Source organism: Leucopleurus acutus (genome assembly GCF_964270905.1).
Source record: "Leucopleurus acutus genome assembly, chromosome: 13".
NCBI classification, from domain to species: Eukaryota; Metazoa; Chordata; class Mammalia; order Artiodactyla; family Delphinidae; genus Leucopleurus; species Leucopleurus acutus.
In genome coordinates, this window is record NC_139155.1 from 16370377 (window position 1) to 16388711 (window position 18335).

Sequence of the window (18335 nt, forward strand, 5' to 3'; positions counted from 1 at the left end):
TTTATTTACTTTGGCTGTGTTGGGTCTTCATTGCTGTGCGCAGGCTTTCTCTAGTTGCAGTGAGCGGGGGCTACTCTTCATAGCAGAGCCTGCGCTCGGGCTTCAGCACTTGTGGCTCGTGGGCTCTAGAGCGCAGGCTCAGTAATTGTGGTGCACGGGCTTAGTTGCTCCACGGCATGTGGGATCTTCCCGGACCAGGGCTCAAACCTGTGTCCCCTGCATTGGCAGGCAGATTCTTAACAACTGTGCCACCAGGGAAATCCCTTCCACCCTCCATCTTAAGCACTGTCACCAATTAATCTGGTAGTCACTCCCCTGTCCAAATAATTCATCTCTATCAGAGTACAAACCCCCGAAGATTGTCATTCAAGGCTTTTTACACCTTGGACCCAGCCTACTCTGTCAGCCTCGCCTCCCCTTCCCCACCAAGAGGAAATGGGATTCCTAAAAGTTCATGGAATGTGCCCCAGTTTTCTACCTTTGGTCTATGTCCTGTTTCTCAAATGCCCACATTGACAACCACACCCAGTATCTTCAGCTAATGAAAAATGGGTAGAATTCACAAGTCCCAACGTGGGTTTTTTGCTCAGCATTCACCATGTTAACCCAAGTATTCATGTCTTTTCATTAACAGCTAAGAATTTTCCACACTGGCTCTCTCCAGTTCCTTCTATTCCCCCTCTGGAGCTCCTATGAAACTTGTTAGAGCTGCTTATTTCGTCCTGGACTCCTATGCTCTTCCATATATTTCATCTCCTTATCTCTTTGCTGCATTCTAGGGAATTGCTTCACAATCCATCTTCCAGTTCATCAATTCTCTCTTCAGTTGAACCATCCAGGTTTCCTCCCAGGGCTACAGCATTGGGTGCTGTTTTTCTACTCTGGATTTTAGTTTCTTCTTCATTTTGGACCTCTGGGCCTATTTTAAAACGTTCCTGGATGCTCATCTAGGCATTTAATAGATGCTAATTTCATATTACCCAGCACATCTGGGTATTTATGAGTAGACAGCCTCCCAAGTTATCTTATAAAAGTCATAGTGCCACAAACAAAAATTTCTAGTATTGTGTTTTGCATACTTTTTATTTGTTGAATAAAGGAGTATTTGTGAATATGTACATAAACACATAGAGCGAGCACTAGATTTAGAGCAAGAATATCTGGGTTCTAATACGCAAAGCCACTTACCAGCTCTGAGGGCTTAGGCCAAGAACTTAATGAGTTCAGCTTCCTCGACTGTAAAACTAGGCTATTAGACCCGTGCAGCCCACCACACAGGTTTATTGCAAGGTTCAAATGCAGAAACATATGAAAAGTGCTATGAATACAACTTAAGAGCAATACAAGTATAAATATAACAAGTAACAGCAACTGAATTTCAAGCTGAGGCGTACTTAATCACACCCTCGGGTTATACCGATGTACGGATGGAGTCGATATGTTAGCTGATTGCTAACAAGAATGAATATGCCGCTCTCCTGAGCAGGGAGAATTCTGCAATATCCCGTAGCCCAGCCCCGCAATGAATCACTCCCTAAACTTCATGAAGATGTCAGCGACCCACCATCAATAACTCTCTCACGGAAGCACAAGGGCCAAATGTCCCACGTTTATTTACATATGAAATGTGTTTAATACAGTTAGGATGGATATGGTTAGTGCATGACACCTGACAGCAGCAAGACCTTCTGAGGAACCGAACATTGACTACAGTATATCATGCAAGTATATCTATATATACACAAAAGAATTTCTTCTCTTAAAAAAAAAAAAGTACAAAACATGTTTAGGGATAAATACAAGATATAAAATGCAAAAGAAAACACAAAACACAAAACCAAAAAGGATAACTCTCCCAGAGAACTATAAACGTTTGGAAGGGACAGAAGAGTACCTCGGCTGCACTAAGAAAGCGGAACTACCGATGTTAAAGATACTTATTTAAATGGCTGAACTAAACCCAGGTGGCTCAGTGCTGACTCGAACGGCCAATTGCGACACGCCGGCTGCTGCATCAATAAGGTGGAAGTTGTGCATCCCAAGTCTAAGTACCAGGACGTATGGCAGTAGCACCCTGAACAGGAAACGCCAACTCTTTAGACAGCAAAGGGTTAAGTCAATTGTGATTTTTTTTTTTTCCTGTCAAGAGCCAGAGAAATACTTGATATTTTTAGTTGTGTCTTTGCAATAGTTAATAAATTACATGACAAAAGCTCGACTATATAAACCTATTGGTCTAACTACGTATTTGTAACTTTTACAGTAGTCCAGCCCTTTCGCTGCTGTATCTCCTTGTGCTCTTTAGAAGTCAGCCTTGCAAATCGGCCCAGAAAGCCACCGCGGCCCCCAGCCACCCCGCACCCCCGCGTTTTCCCTTTAGGATATCCTTCTTCCCCATTCTGAGATGGAATCAATCCACGCTCCTTACTGGATTTCTGGCCCAAGTTTTCATCCCCCCACTGAGAAAGAAGCGACCTGCAAGGCTGCTTTCGACACAGTTTGGCCTGGAGAAGACGCCACACGCCGGGCTGCGGTCCTGACGGGGCCGGCACCCCCTGGCGGAGCAGGCACGTTGAGGATAGTGCTAAGACACTTAAAAGTCCCTAGTGTTTTTGAGACCTACAATCACCTACGATTTATGTAGTGAATTCTAAAAATTAAAAACACTAAAAAAGGCATTATCGTAGCCTGTAATTAGTTAACCCATTCAAATCTGTGACATACAAAATGGTTTATTTGAATTCAGGAACTGCCCCTGATACTAAGAACTGTTTTAAAGAAACAGTACAAAAAGAAAAATTCTAACTCAAATTAAAAAAAAAAAAAAAAAAACCAAGAACGAAACAAAAAAAAAACTTCAAAACATTTTCCACTAAATACTGATATAAACATGTAACAAAGAGTATAAAAAGTTATTCATTTAAATATATACAAACTCTTTTCAACTCAAATACTGTTTTAATACTTAATCGAGGAGGATATACAGGAGGAGGCGGAGAAGGGAGTGGAAGGAGGATATATTGCAACAGCCTAGACAGTACTGTTAACTCTATGATAACTGCCAACTTTTTGTAAGAAAACTGTCTCTTTGCTTCCAACGTGGACCGGGACTCTCGGCGGGAAGGGTGCGCGGCTACTTCTCCGCTGAGCTCACTCTTTTGGATTTGATGAAGGCCATGCCGTGGGTCCGCATGTGGGCGTTTAAGGCAGCTTCCGTCTCGAACGTCTTTGCACACACTTTGCACGTTCTGTCCGACACGGGGCCGTCGGCCGGCGCGTCCTCTGGGCCAGGCTTGTTCTCCTGCTGGCTCTCCTCGCCGGCCCCGTTCTGCTTGGCCGCTGGCTGCGGCTCCTTTAGTTTGTGGACGATGAAGAGGTGCCGGGACAGGGAGACGTGCGACGTGTAGCAGAGGCCGCACTCGCGGCACTGGTGGGACGAGCCGTCTGACTTGTGCTGTGGAATGTGCTCGTGGAACTGCAGCAGGTTCTCCGTGGTGAAGCCGCACACGGCGCACTTGTGCACCTTGAACACATTGATCTTCAGCTTCTTCAGGGGCTGCGTGATGGCTCCTCGGGGAGGTCTGAACTCTAAAACGGGTTCTTCCAACTTCCGCTTGGGACTGGGAACCTTGGAGAAAAAAACAGAGCGGGTGACGCACTGAAAACCGGTCTCTGGGCGGGTGACGGGCGGTTGGTGCTCGCGGGCTCCGGGGCTGCGGGGAAACGTGTCCCAGGAGCGGGGGGGGTGCGGGCTCCTTACGGCTGTGTGGCCGCCACCCCACCCAAGGGTCGTGCCTTCCAGCCCCCCAACAGTTGAGGTGGACTCAGCTCCGGGATGACCAGGCATCCTCCAACAGCCGGCTTGGTAGGACAGACAGGTCCCAGCCCTCGTGGGACACAGGCGCCAATGGAGTGACGAAGAGCCACGAAGGAGCCAGCGTGCAGTGTGGCAGGGACAGCCTGAGCCAGGAGGCCACACGGGGAAAGGGGCCCAGGAGGCGGGCCAGGGGGCCCAGGGCAGGGCGACCAGGTGAGTGTGCAGATGAGGCCGAGGAGAGGCAGGGGGCGGGCGGACTGAAAAGCACCTCGTGGAGGAGAAGATGTCCGCACCTGTGCTTCTCCCGAGACTCAGGCGGAGCCACCTGATGCCCTTTCCTGCCCACTCACCTGCCTCCCACCCCTTCCCCTCTGGCCTCATCAAATGCCCTCCCTTCCAGCTCTCTAAAGAGCCAAGGCGAGGCGCCGCCCTGTCCTCCCAGCTCTGCAGCCGTCCTGCTTTTCCGCCCTGACCTAGGGCCGCTCCTGCACGCACATTCTTTAATTCCACCCCCGCCTCCCCATCACTTGAGGGAAAGGGCTACAATTTAATGCGACACGAGTCTGACTTGTATTCTGATTTCAACGATGAACTCCTTGAAAGCACACACAGGCTTTTACCCAGGAACGTTCCAGACGCAGCACAGGGCCAAAGACGGCAGGTCTCCTAAGTGTCTGCTTTACTGCAACAGCACTTGCGACACACACACACCGTGTACTCAGGTTAGTATACGTTCTGTTGTCTGCTTCATGTTCACTACCTACTGATAAGGCACTATCTACGAATCTTATCTTAATCCTTTATCAGTACAAAGAGAAGCTAAATGGAATCAATTCTGATTAGGTACCTCTCACAACCAATATACTGCCAATGAAGAGGAGTCTAGATTCATACAATCTCCTGGCTGAGAGACCACTTCTGAGTCAACATAACATTTTATATGTAAGTAGATCAATCCCTAAAGTTGTGTCTGGAAGGATACAGAAGAAACTTAATAAAGGTTACCTTTTAGGAGCAAGATGAAAGCTCAGAACGAGTGCAGAGAGAGCTTCCCTATGATTTTAAAGTTTTAGGCACAGTCTGAATTTTTAAAACTGTGTAACCGTAGAATAATTTAAATGCAAAAAAAAAAAATGGCAAAAGCAAGTCAACACAACTTCACTGTAAAGAGAACACGTGCAGTGTTTGACCTTGGTATCTTCTTTTATTTCTGCTTCCTCCTCATTGGTGGCTTCTGTCATTTCTTTCAAGTCAGGATCCTTAATTCCGTGCATGAGTTGGATATGTTTCTCCAGCATTAACCGTTTCGTGAAGGTACGCCTGGAGTCTGGGCAGTGCCTGTGAGGAAAAAGACAAGGAAATAACCTACTTGCTTTAAAGGAACTCACTGAGGCGCACATTCACTGCTGAAAGCCCCGCTCAGAGGGGCCAGGGTCGTCTGCATGAGTACCACTGGTCCAAAGCGAAAGAGTAATTTTGCTATGAATCATAGTTTCCAATTGGTGGGAAAAAAAAAAAAAAACCTCTTGCAGCTTTTGTTAAACGTTTTCTATCAGTTTTTGTGTCCTTACAGGATCAGCCTAATTTGGGTCAGATGGAGTATTTATTTTCTGAGTTTGGTTAAAGTATTACTTAATTCGTTATTCTAGATGGCTGTAATTTTTAACATGGAGAACATTAAATTTCAAGTTTCCTTTCCAGTGACTCAGACGGTTCCCTCAGAATTTACGTCATGAGACACTTTGATAGGAAGAAAGTCCCTGCCTGACTCCTTCACGCTGGTGTTAACGATTCCTGTCCACTCTGCCGTAACACAGACAAGACAGACTGTCTCCCCATCAAATTCCTCATCAGAGCACAATGCAATATGCATGGTTAGAACCGCAGCGCTCAAATACATGTGTTCAGTCAGTCGATTAAAACGTAGAAAACTGTGAACAGATATCCAAGACAGGTCAATTATTTAAACTGTCATTTCAGCTTGTGCAAAATTATGTTAATTACGATTACAGTTCTTCTTTAGAAGATATGAATTTATCATTTTCTTAATCAAACAGGCCAAACACAGGTAAACGGAAGTTAATGACCATGGTGATTACAGATACGCTAAGCCAGACATCAAGAATACCACTGCAGCGAAGGTGGATGGCAAGTTCCTCACGGCTTATGAAGAACCAAATTTGCTGTCTTCAGAGAGGCGTCTAAGCATTTTATGATGACTGGCTCCCAATCCTGGTATGTTAGAGACGCTCTGTGGGGCAGCAGTGGGAGTCAGCACCGACACCAAAGAGCAGAAGAAATAGCTGGACAATCCCGGCGTCTTACTGCCTTACAGGCACTTCACGAGGAAACGAACACCCCCGTTAGAGGAAGGACTGTGCCATCCACGCCAGCATCGCTTTCCATTTTCTCAGCCCAGGGTTTCCTCCTAAATTCACTGATTCTTTCAATGCAGTCTCAACATACAGACTATATTTACAGAATGTTCTCATCTCACCAAAATCACTCCCAGCTTCAATTTCACGGAAGGAGGGTCCCTGTTTTCCTACCCAAGAAACATTCCCTACCTAACCAAGACACAGCAAAGCCCCGGCGATCCGGTGGCTGACTTTCTCACGTTCCCTCAGCCACGTGGTACACGGAGCCCTGCTTTCATCACGGCCACACGCTGGCTGTACGGCTTCTGTGTCGTTTAGTCCTCTTTTATGGGAAGTGCCTTGAAGTAAGTAACCCTGTTACATCACCTCACTTCAGGCATGTTCTGAGTGGGTGAGAAAGCTTTCTCACTAATAATAATATGACAATCTCTGACCTTCACACACAAAGAGTCTCATGGACTGTCCACTCAGTGGGTTGGCCCACTCAGTTCCTTGAATTTGGTCTCTAACCAACAGCGTGTGCTGAGATGAGGGATGCACTGCAGCCAAGGGGCAAACGTCCAGCCCAGGACTCCAGGACTCCAGGACTGGCCCCACCACGGCCTGCTCTGAACCCTGAGTAGATCTACCAGCCCAAACGGCTTACTGATGCTGCTGCCAACTCCCTGTGTGTAAGAGACCGGAGAGCATCTCATTCAACCGTGCACCTACCTGCCCGTGAGCCACTTTTCCAAAATTCTCAGTAATAAGATGCCTACCTCTGTATAATGGATAAGAACATAGGTGGGAATTCCCTGGGAGTACAGTGGTTAGGACTCTGTGCTTTCACTGCTGAGGGCCCGGGTTCAATCCCTGGTCGGGGAACTAAGATCCCACAAACTGTGTGGCCAAAAAAAAAAGAACAAAGGTAACAGATAAGAACATACAAAGGGTGGGCAAGGGACTGCTCCTTTTTATTTTAATATTGTTAAGTGTTACAAACCAAGCAAGAATGGTCTGTCAAAACAAAACACAATTCCGAAAGGAAATCCATACACCATGGAGCAGAGAATGGGAAAATGGAAAGTTAATGGTGAAATGGGAAAAACCCTCGAGAAGTTCCAGGCTAATCCTTTCACTGTGCTTCCCACATTAGAAATCACGACTTACGAGCAGGTATAAACTTTCCTGATGCCTTTGTGCTTGATCCGGTTGTGACGGCACAGGCTGTGGGATGAGCTAAAAGACTTGTCACACTGGCGGCAGGGGTGCTTCTTCATTTGCTTTATTAGGAGAAAAGAGAAAGAAAGTCACTTGAGAGAACAAAAACGGAAACACTTTACAAATTAAAAACTCTTTTGTAAGAGTCTAAGTATCACTGCTGTTTAGCAATACAGTAGCAAGACTAGAAGATTTTAAAGGTGTAACAGAGGACTTCCCTGGTGGTGCAGTGCTTAGCCTGCCAATGCAGGGGACACGGGTTTGAGCCCTGGTCTGGGAGGATCCCACATGCCACGGAGCAACTAAGCCTGTGCGCCACAACTACTGAGCCTGCCTGCGCTCTAGAGCTTGTGCGCCACAACTACAGAGCCTGTGAGCCACAACTACTGAAGCCTACGCGCCTAGAGCCAGTGCTCCGCAACAAGAGAAGCCACCGCAATGAGAAGCCCGGGCACCGCAGTGAAGAGTAGCCCCTGCTCGACGCAACTAGAGAACAGCCCGCATGCAGCAATAAAGACCCAATGCAGCCAAAAATCAATCAATCAATTAAAAAAAAAAACGTAACAGAAAGGGTGGGTAGGGCTGGAGTAATCATGGAGGGGTTCATTTCTAGAGAACACACTTTATCATAAGACTAAAAAACTATTTTTTTCCTTAAAAAGACTTATTGTTTTGATTGAACACAAACACCCAGATAGCTGAAAAGAAAACATTACATAAATTTTCTTTGCGTAAGAGACGTTATTTTTAAAAAGCAGATAACCTAGAAAAACAATTCTTCAGCAGATACCAAATAAAGCCATTAGTTAATTTGTTATATCCAGAAAGAACAGGTTTCCTTCTCCAATATGCCATTTTAAATTACATCTCTGGCTAATTTGAAACATTTTAGCTTCTCCCCCTAATAACTAATTATTGCTTAAATAAGGAAAGAGTTTTCCAAGAATGCTTTTTGTTTTAAATGATACCACTTGGTTATCTCAAGAACACAAGTTTGAAACCACTTTGGGGATATTGCCTGTTGGTATATGTTGTGTGTGTGTGTGTGTGTGTGTGTGTGTGTGCGTGCGTGCATGCAGGGGAGGGACACTGAGAAAGCAAGAGAGCACGATCAAGAGATATATAAAAATCTGGGCTTCCCTGGTGGCGCAGTGGTTGAGAGTCCGCCTGCCGATGCAGGGGACACGGGTTCGTGTCCCGGTCTGGGAAGATCCCACATGCCACGGAGCGGCTGGGCCCATGAGCCATGGCCGCTGAGCCTGCGCGTCCGGAGCCTGTGCTCCGCAACGGGAGAGGCCACAACAGTGAGAGGCCCGCGTACCGCAAAAAAAAAAAAAAAAAAAACCAAAGAGAGAGAGAGATAAAAATCAAAGTGAAAGTTTCGCACTTTGGCTAAGACATAATGTTAATTCAACAGATTCCCATGTGGAAACTTTGAAGTCAAATTAGTGGCTTAACATTTAACACAAATTATTTGGGCATGATACGCACTGCAGTCTGGAAGTAATGTCATATCACTTGAAATGAAATCAAGAAAGAACTGTTCGCCTCGTGAATGAAACACATTTGGCTCATCAGCCCTCGTAAAAAATAGGGATGAAGAAGGAATAAGTTCTCACGTGAAATTGTGTTACTACTTTGGCAGTAAGAAGAGATAAGCAAGCACTTTATCACTGTGACCTAAGTGATAAAGAAATGATGTTTTCTAAAAAATTATTTTTACATTAATCACCTGACAAACACATCCTTATTCAAGCTGGTAAGCAAATCTATTCAGGCGGCTGAGAGGAGTCCCAGAGATGGGCTGGCACCTTTTCTCCACCACTCACTAACCATGTGATGGGGGAAAGTGTCCCAACCTCCATAAACACCCACTCCCCAAGCTGTCAAGTGGGGATCACAGCAGTGCCGTCCTCAGAGAGAGTGCTGGGGGAAGGGGGCCACTGAAGGGCTGGCACAGTGCTTGGGACACAGAGAAATCCTCAATATGTGTTACTTTATTAGTAATAATAAAGTTACATGTCCAAGTTTCATTTTTGAAAAAGTGGAAAACACAGTCTTTTAAATAAAACAAATCAGTCCGGCGGACGCTGAAAAGGTCTTGAACCCAGTCAAAGGCAAAGGAGGTAGTTCCTTCTCCAAGTTAAAGATGAAAGTCGTACCATTGCTTGTACTGCTTTCCTAAGCATATCCCCGGGATATATGCATATACATCATGTATCCCAGACTGTAAGAATCATCTCTGGGGAAAAAAAGACACAACAAAGCAAGTGACCAACTAGTGCCTGAGATATCCTGTCCCTTCTCCTTCATAAAAATTTTCGATCACATTAAACAGGCCATCCCTAGTCTCTTTTATTAGCATATGTAGCCAGAGAATGAATAAGAGGTTTCTTTTACAATAAAACTTTAAGTCAAGAACAGTCAGTTATGAAGAGTTCTACTATGTTTCAATAAAGGTTTTTAACATCTACAAATACCTAACTCCTGTTGAATTCTGTACATATAAGATGGACAATGTTAAGATCACCTGGGAGAGCTGAAACACAAGACATCTTTCTAAAAGCAAGACAGTTGTAGCAAATAATCATAAAGGAGGGAGACAATGGAAGTGTATCTTTCTAAGCACAGAACAGGGTAGAGACCTCAGAGACATGCAGACTGGATTTTCTATTATGGTGAAGATTTTAATATTCTACTTCTTGTTACTGTGTAGTTATATTAATATCAAATCAAAATTGTAATAGAGAAATATCAATAAAGAAATCCTCAGAAGATAATAAAATAAATGAAGAGCAGTTTAGCTAAATCAATAATTATTATTTTCAAAAAGAGTTGACGATGTATGAGATACTCTTTTTCAACATCTTCATGAAAAAAAATTGCAGAAATGAACTGTGCAATCTCAAAACAATGGGGCAAGGTTTCAAAATCACTGGTGACAAGAAAACTACAAGTTAAACTCCAGTTTCCAGATCAAACCTGCCATGTTCACAATACCTATCAAGACAAATGACTTTCTTCTTTGTTAAATTTTAAATACTAACTTGTTTAAAGGTGCTTTGCCTAATTTATCTTCATAACTTGTATCTTCAATATTATAATAGTTCATACTGCTACTTTATGACACAGGGAGCAATTTTTAATCAAACAAACATGGGAAAAAACAGTATTAAGAAAGTGTAGGACTTCCCTGGTGGCACAGTGGTTACGAATCCACCTGCCGATGCAGGGGACACGGGTTCAAGCCCTGGTCCGGGAAGATTCCACATGCCACAGAGTAACTACGCCCGTGCGCCACAACTACTGAGCCTGCGCTCTAGAGCCTGCGAGCCACAACTACTGAGCCCACGTGCCCCAACTACTGAAGCTCTCGCGCCTAGAGCTCGTGCTCCGCAACAAGAGGAGGCACTTCAGTGAGAAGCCTGCGCACCGCAACGAAGAGTGGCCCCCGCTCGCCGCAACTAGAGAAAGCCCGCGCGCAGCAACAAAGAGCCAACACAGCCAAAAACAAATAAATAATTAACTTTTAAAAAAAGGAAAAAAAGTGTAAAAGTCTATCATCATTCTGTTTTCAAGACTTTTAATGTCCTTTACTTCTGCTGGCTCCAAGGCTGCATAAACTGATATCAACAGAACCAGGGCCTTAAGTGCACTCTTTATAGTTAACTAAAATCAGAAAAGAAATGTATGAATTATAAATTATTTTGTTTTTAAATAGAACTCTTTAAAGAAACAGTGAACTAATAAGCTGGAAGGGTCTGAAAATTCTGCTAAAAACGTTAGAGCAAAATATCAAATAAAACACGTGGGCACACCTCCTGAACTGTCTCCCTCATCTCCAGTTTCTGACTCTTTCACCTTTGTGTCCTGTAGGGAAGAGAGCATTATTATTAGCTGCTCTTACCAAACAAACTCCTTTGCTCTACATGCCCCAGCCCTGGGCTCAGGTCTGAGCTGTGGGATTTAAAATGCCTCTGAGAGCCATTCTTTTCGGATGGCACTGGGTGGAGGTGGGCGCTCTCACGATCAGACATTTCCATGCTGATAACCAGTCCCTTCCTGTCTCTTGGCCTGAAGGCCTCTGTCTCAGGTGACTCTGAAGAAGTTAGAGGGAGAAAAGCCACAACTTCACACTCCCATCTGGCCAGACACCCACGCATCTCCATCTCTTCTGCGATTCCCTCCTCCACGAGATATCTGCCTCACACCAACACGCACAGGGCCTCCTTGACAACCAGCACACGTCCAGAAACAGCCACAAGTTTAAGATTAAACGGGAGCGAAGTTATTCCCAAAGCACGCTGACACACATCCTTCAGCTCTTATCACAGTGGTTTTTATGAAAAAGGAAAATCAAACCAACTGCATAATTTACGCCTACCACAGCAGCAATCCCTCAGAATTTAACTCCTAAAACCCTGGACCCTTCCACTTGGGAATCTATTCTACAGATAAACCCGCACATGGTACAGTCAGTTCTGATTTAACACAACATACATAGAACACGTGCTCTAAATCACTGAACTATGCAGAATCAGGCAACAAACCCCACAAGACTTCCAGCAACAGTGAAGTTCAGGGCATAACTTTCAAAAACTGCCAATGACCCATTTAATAAAAAACTAAACTAGCATGGATTTGCACATGTTAAACGGTTAAGAAACACATATTAGGTGCTGCAAAAAATGGGGCACTTTACCTCGAAAAAGACCTTCAGTTTGCTTGTGGAAGTGAGCGCCAGGGGGCTTGCTTGAGTTTCTGGGAAGTGGTGTAAGGAGGGTTATCTGAAATTGGAGGGAAGTTGTAACACCAGGTGTGGACCTGTGTGACTCAGCCCACGGGGAGATGAGGTCACTGGTGAAGGCAGAAGATGTGTGCACAAGTGTGCCGGGGGGACTCCTACACAACTCTGTTGCACAGTTTAATGATCACCTAGTGTTTCTCAGGGATGGAATCACACGAGCAAACTCGGAATTCACATTATGCTTCAATTGTTCCCTGATGTATCAACTACATTGGAACAAATCTGTGTTTTCAACACAGGCATTACAGCAGAACTGACTGTACATACAAGGTTATTCACTGCAGCACTGTGTGTAAGGGGAAAAGATGGGGAAAAATGTGGGTCCATCCAAGGAGGAATGGTTAAATAAATGATACACGCTCAAAACAATATTCTTGTCATGCAGCAGTAGAAAAGAATGAAAGATCTCAAAGCACTGGTATGAAAAGAACTGTAACATAAATTACATGGAGATGGAACCGGTGCAGAAAATTAACTTAATAAATTGTGTTCTGTGTTAAAAAGAGGTAAAAATGAGAACACAGATGCATATACGATGATACTGGCATAGAGAAACTTCAAGGGTGGCAAGGGTAGAAATAATGAGGCTTTTAACTGCATTCCTTCATATTATTTGGATTTTTGAACCATGTGAATATAGCTCATATAAAAAAATTATTTTTTTTCTGTTACCTCAAAAAGATCTTAGGTCAGGTTCACTGAGGTATTAATTTACGAAATGTAAAATTCACTTTTTAATGAGTTTTGGGAAATGGATACAGTTAAGTAACTGCTACTACAATCAAGATATAGAACAGCTCCATCACCCCCCAAATTCCCACGTGCCCCTTTAGCGTCAACCCCTCCTTCCTACACCTACATCTTAAAAACCACTCATCTGTTTTCCATCCTACAGTTTTGCTTTTTCCATTTGTCACGTACGTGGGACAATGCAGTATGATGTGTGTGGTTTTGTGAGCCTGGCATCTCTCACTCGGCATCACGCATCGGCAACTCTATCGAGTGCATCAGTAGTCCGTGCTTCTCGCTGCAGAGGAGTACTCCGTTGTGTGGACAGACCCCTGTTTGTTTACCACTTACCAGGTGAAGGACTTCAAGGCTGTTTCCAGTTTTTGAAAAGTATTAAAGTATACAGTATAAACTATAAACATTCATGGACAGGCTTTGGTGTCAACATATGATCTTATTTCTCTTGGGTAAATACCTAGGAATGGGATTACTGGGTCCTATGGTAAATTACATAAGAAACTGTCAAAGTGTTTTCCAGATGGCTGTACTCTGTTTTTCCACCAGCAATGGATAAGAGCTCCAATGGCTCTGCAGCCTTCCCAGCACTTGATATTGCCATTTTGTTTTATTTTATTTTATTATAGCCATTATCAAGGGTGGCTAGTGGTATTTCATTGTGGTTTAATCTGCATTTCTCTAATGACTAATGGTAGAAAGGTAAAACTTTTTCAGTTAACAGATAAAATACCTATTTATATGGTGTGCCTCTTCCTCCAAAGAAAAGCCCTGAACTCTGTTTTTGGTTCTTTATTTTTATTTCAGGAGGAATTTCACTCTCTTGTAAGGTCCTTGAAAACAGAAGCTGTGGATCATTCGTCCTTACAGCCCTGGCATTCAGCACACAGAAAACACTCAGTAAACAGTCACTGTGTAAATGAATAAAAGAAAAAAATAACTGAATACACAATTATCTACTGGAAAAATACGAGCATGTTCTACAAAGTGTTCACAGAATAACAAATTTACCATCAAGTCCTGGACAGAGAGCAAGCACTGCTTGTTTCTGGAAGATGGGTGAGACGCGGGCATGTCTAAATCCTGGTAAGAGCCTCTAAAAAACAAAAACACTGGGCTTCCCTGGTGGCGCAGTGGCTGAGAGTCCGCCTGCCAATGCAGGGGACACGGGTTCGTGCCCCGGTCCGGGAGGATCCCACATGCCGCGGAGCGGCTGCGCCCGTAAGCCACGGCCGCTGAGCCTGCGTGTCCGGAGCCTGTGCTCCGCAGCGGGAGAGGCCGCAGCAGTGAGAGGCCCGCGTACCGCCAAAAAAAAAACAAAACAAAACACTGAGGACAGAGGTGGGGAGACAGGGAGGGACTCACACAGAAGGAAGAGCACATCCTCCTGTGTGACTGGAGATAAGGCTCTGCCCATAAACAGGTGCAATGCTTACACGGCCAGTGGTGGGCGGGTGAAGAAGGGACTGGGAAACGGAAGGAACTCCTGCCTGGCAGCTTCCATATCAAAGTGAAGTGATACGATGCATCTAGATGCTGCAGCGTTCACTTTCTTTCTCTTACTGTTGCCAATTATAAAAATAACAAATGGTTATTGCAAAATAAAAGAGAATGAGATTGCTTCTAATCTCACCAACTGAGGTAACCACTATCAATTTCTAGCTGTATATCCTGCCCATGTCTTTTCTGGATACACGGATTCACGTGCATTTATGAGTCTATATTATACATATTGATTTGTCACCTGATTTTTTGCTTGTAAAGCACACACAGCTACACATGTTTTGATGATTCCACATTCTTCTGAATCCACCATCGTATTCTATTGTATAAATGGACCATAATCCATTTAAATATCTTCTATTAATGATTTAGATTATTTCAACTTTCACAGATAAAATTTTCTATAGTCAACCAATTATTTCCTTTGGATAGATTTCTGAAAATAGACTTTCAAGTTGTAAAAATGTTAAGGCTCTGTGTCCCTTCTTGCCGAACTGTCCTCAAAAAGGACACCAGTGACCTAAGTCGGTGTCTCTTCATCAGGAGTCTTCAACACCAGGTCACATTCTTCAACTCTGCCGAAGTCAATGGTAAAAATTCTACTGCACTTTTGTTTCTCTTCAATGCCTAGTGACGCTGGACATCTAGGCACATACTCCTGAGCCATTTATATTTCCCTGGGGAACTGCCCGATCACATCCTTTCCGCGGTTTTCTATGCAGTGAGGGCTGGAGACAGCAGGTGGGGAGCTCAGAGGGCAGACAACAGAGCCTTGCACACCATGGTGAGGGCTCCGGATCATCCATGAGTGCGAGGAGGGGGCACTGAAGGGTTTGAGCAGAGGACCAATATGACCGACACAGTTTAGATGGGTCACCCCGGCTGCCAAGTGTGGAAGCAGGGAGCCAGGGGAGAGATCCTGTGCCCTGGGCTTGGGGAAAAAGGGTGATGATAAGTGGTTAGATTTGGTATGTACCTCCAGGGTAGATGTATGGATGGGCTGAATGTAGGTGACAAAGAAGAGAAAAAGAGGGGTCAGTCATCACTCCAAATTCTTTGGCCTGGGCATCGGTGGAGCAGAGTTACCAGCTACTAGTTGGGAAAACAGGGGAGAAGCAGGATTAGGGAAGGAGAGGGATCAAAAGAGTTACGTTTTGGATACGTTAAGTGTGAGAAACCCACTGGAGATCTAAGCAGAGATGTTAAATAAATAGGTGGTTAGCGTCAAGTCCGGATCTCAGGGGAGAGGTCTGGCTGCAGATACAGATCCGTGAGTCACCAGGACATAGATGCCACTCTGAGTCATGGGCCTGGATGAGAACTGTCTGAGAGTCAAAGGACACATCAACGTTCGTAAGATGATAAAGACCAAGAAGAGCTATCGATGAGGCAGGATGAGAACCAAGAGAAGACAGTGCTTAAGAGGCCCAGCAAAGAAAGCACTTCTAGGAGGACAGAGCAGACGAGTGCTTCAGGCAGGTCAACGAAGACGCCAACTGAGAAACCCAAGCCCCCTGAACTCAGGGACACGGAAGCACTGGACAGGCTGGCAAGAGTGGCTCTGGTGGAGTCGGGGGACAAAAGTCTAAACGGGAGAAGGAAGCAGAAAACAGAAGGACAGAAAACGATTCCAAGGAGATTTATTATAAAGGGAGGGAGAGAAAAAATGGCAGTAGGGAAGGGGGGTGAGGAAGGCTGCTTTGCTAGGATAAGGGTACCAGGGCAGAGCTTTATGATGCTGAGAAAGATGCAGGAGAGAGTGGACGAGTGCGGGCGGCTGTGACACCCTCGAGTGGTCAACAGGGGGCTGGATGGAGCGTGCAGATGGATGGGCTGCCCTTACAAGGGGCGGGGACGCAGGATCATCCTTTGTAATGGGAGATGACACAGTATTTGAGATCAGATGCAACAGGGTTTTCACTGCACCGTCTCCTTATGTGTAAGGCAAAATCCAAATTTCTTGGCTTTCGAGACGGTCCACAATCTAATCCTCAAGCCACCATTATGACTACATCTCCTGGGACTTCATAAACCTTCCATTCAAAGCCTCTCAAATCCACATCTTCTGGAGACCATGACACATTCCTCCCTGCTCTTCTGAGACAGCCTTCCCTCTCCTGGACGCCCATTCACACCCTTTCCCCCTCCAGCCAGCTCAGCTCTCAGGTCCTTGGTGGGCCTTCCGCTCTCCAGCCACCTGCCTCTCCTTCTCTTGCCCACGTCCCACACAGCTACGAGTGAACCTCTGGAAACACACATCTCAATGTGTCCCTTCTCTCCCTAAAGCCCACCTGGCGTTCTCTGTAGCTTCAGGGAATGAGGCCGTTGGACTTGCCCGCCTCACCCGTCCCAGCCTCCCATCACCCCCTTCCTAGAGCATCACCCTCCAGTACTACGTGCTGGCAGCCACTTGGCAAAGCCGTGACGGTTTGTACCACATATCCATTCTCCTCCTGCTCGTCTGCACACAGGGCAAATCCCTCTTGTGCACCCTCCAAATACCTCTTTGGATAGTATGAGGTAGCATTTCTTCTGTGCAGCCTTCCCTGGCATCTCCCCACCCCTGCTGATGTCCCACGGAACAGTGACGCTCAAATCCTGTACCTCAGATGTAAGTCTAATTCTTCTCTTCCACGTATCAGACCCAATTTTAAAGTTCACTCTATCCGCCCGTGGTTTAAGGCTGGACTATATTTTGTTGCTCGCTTTATTCACAGAGCCTCAACAGGTACTGAGCTAAAATCTGAATTGAAGGCACCTTTCGCTTAGCATTTAATTATGTTCACACCTTGTGATGCTCCTGAGACTCGTTTCATACCCAACTCAAACTAGTTTTAGCTTTAAAAGTATTTATCCTTTATTTTTCTACCCAGCTATAAGCATCTATAAGGCAAGAATGACATTTCACACTTGGAGCTCCCTCATAGCAAACACTATGCAATTTGATAAATATGTACAGAATAAAAGAAAGATACATACGAAGAACATGGCGTAAAGCTAAACATTCCCTAAGTATGACTGAATGGCCTGTTCTAAGCAGTTTCAGAACTGTACATTATTCCTATAATATGCAAGTACCCAGAGGCACCAAAGACTTTAAAAACAAAACAGTCTAGACTGATAACCTGAGCAGGTGAAAAACCTATATATATATACATATAGTCTAATATATGCCTCCTGTAATATAAATTAGCTTCTCTACAGAATAAAAATGTACTCAGATTACATATAAATAACTCAATAAGTTGATTATTAAAAAAGAAATTCACTAACAAAACATGCATCATTAGCATATGTATTAAATAAATAAAAGGTATAATTTGCATTGTGAGGATTCCTGAAACTTTTCACCAGGATAAATAAAAAGTAATGCTTCATTAAGTATTTCATTCATCTATTCCTATTAGATCCGGATATAGTCAGTATGTGCCCACAAAACTGTAAAGCTTTCACTCTGTATGAGTATTACCTACAGTCACGGATGGTGAATCACAAGAAATAACCCTGCTCACCCAAGCCACCTGTGCTCTCTTAGAAAACGGTCTTGTACGTACACAAGTAGAGTAGCCTTCCTCCGAAATCTGGAATACTGTGGGTCATAAATTCTAGTCTTTTCTGAGAGAATTTAATATCTAGGACACTAGTGAGATTTTCCAGTCTCACTACATCTAAGAATAGACAAATAAAAAGGTATTTAGATGAACACAGCACAGGAAGCTCAAACTTCGTACATGTGAAAGCGCCAAGAAAAATAATTTTTGAGTACTAGACCATCCAAGCTTCCACAAACTGGAACCGCGTGGTTTGGGGGAAGTACATACAGAGTATAAATTTAGACCAGAGGTTGGCAGACTTCTTGTGTAAAGGGCCAGATTGTAAATAGTTC

The 18335-nt window shown here is 44.6% G+C and overlaps 1 protein-coding gene across 3 annotated transcripts in view; it reads right to left on the reverse strand.

Moving 5' to 3' along the window:
• Positions 1–2399: 2399 nt before the first annotated feature.
• Positions 2400–18335, reverse strand: part of ZNF532 (zinc finger protein 532) — a 107887-nt gene continuing 91951 nt past the window's right edge. For all 3 annotated transcript variants that reach the window (XM_082853603.1, XM_082853601.1, XM_082853602.1), the window contains 3 exons: positions 7345–7457; positions 5008–5155; positions 2400–3628 (listed from right to left, as the gene is read on the reverse strand). In XM_082853603.1, coding sequence (XP_082709729.1) covers positions 3134–3628; positions 5008–5155; positions 7345–7457 — 756 coding nt within the window. In that variant the 3' untranslated portion in view covers positions 2400–3133. The remainder of the gene's footprint in view (positions 3629–5007; positions 5156–7344; positions 7458–18335) is intronic.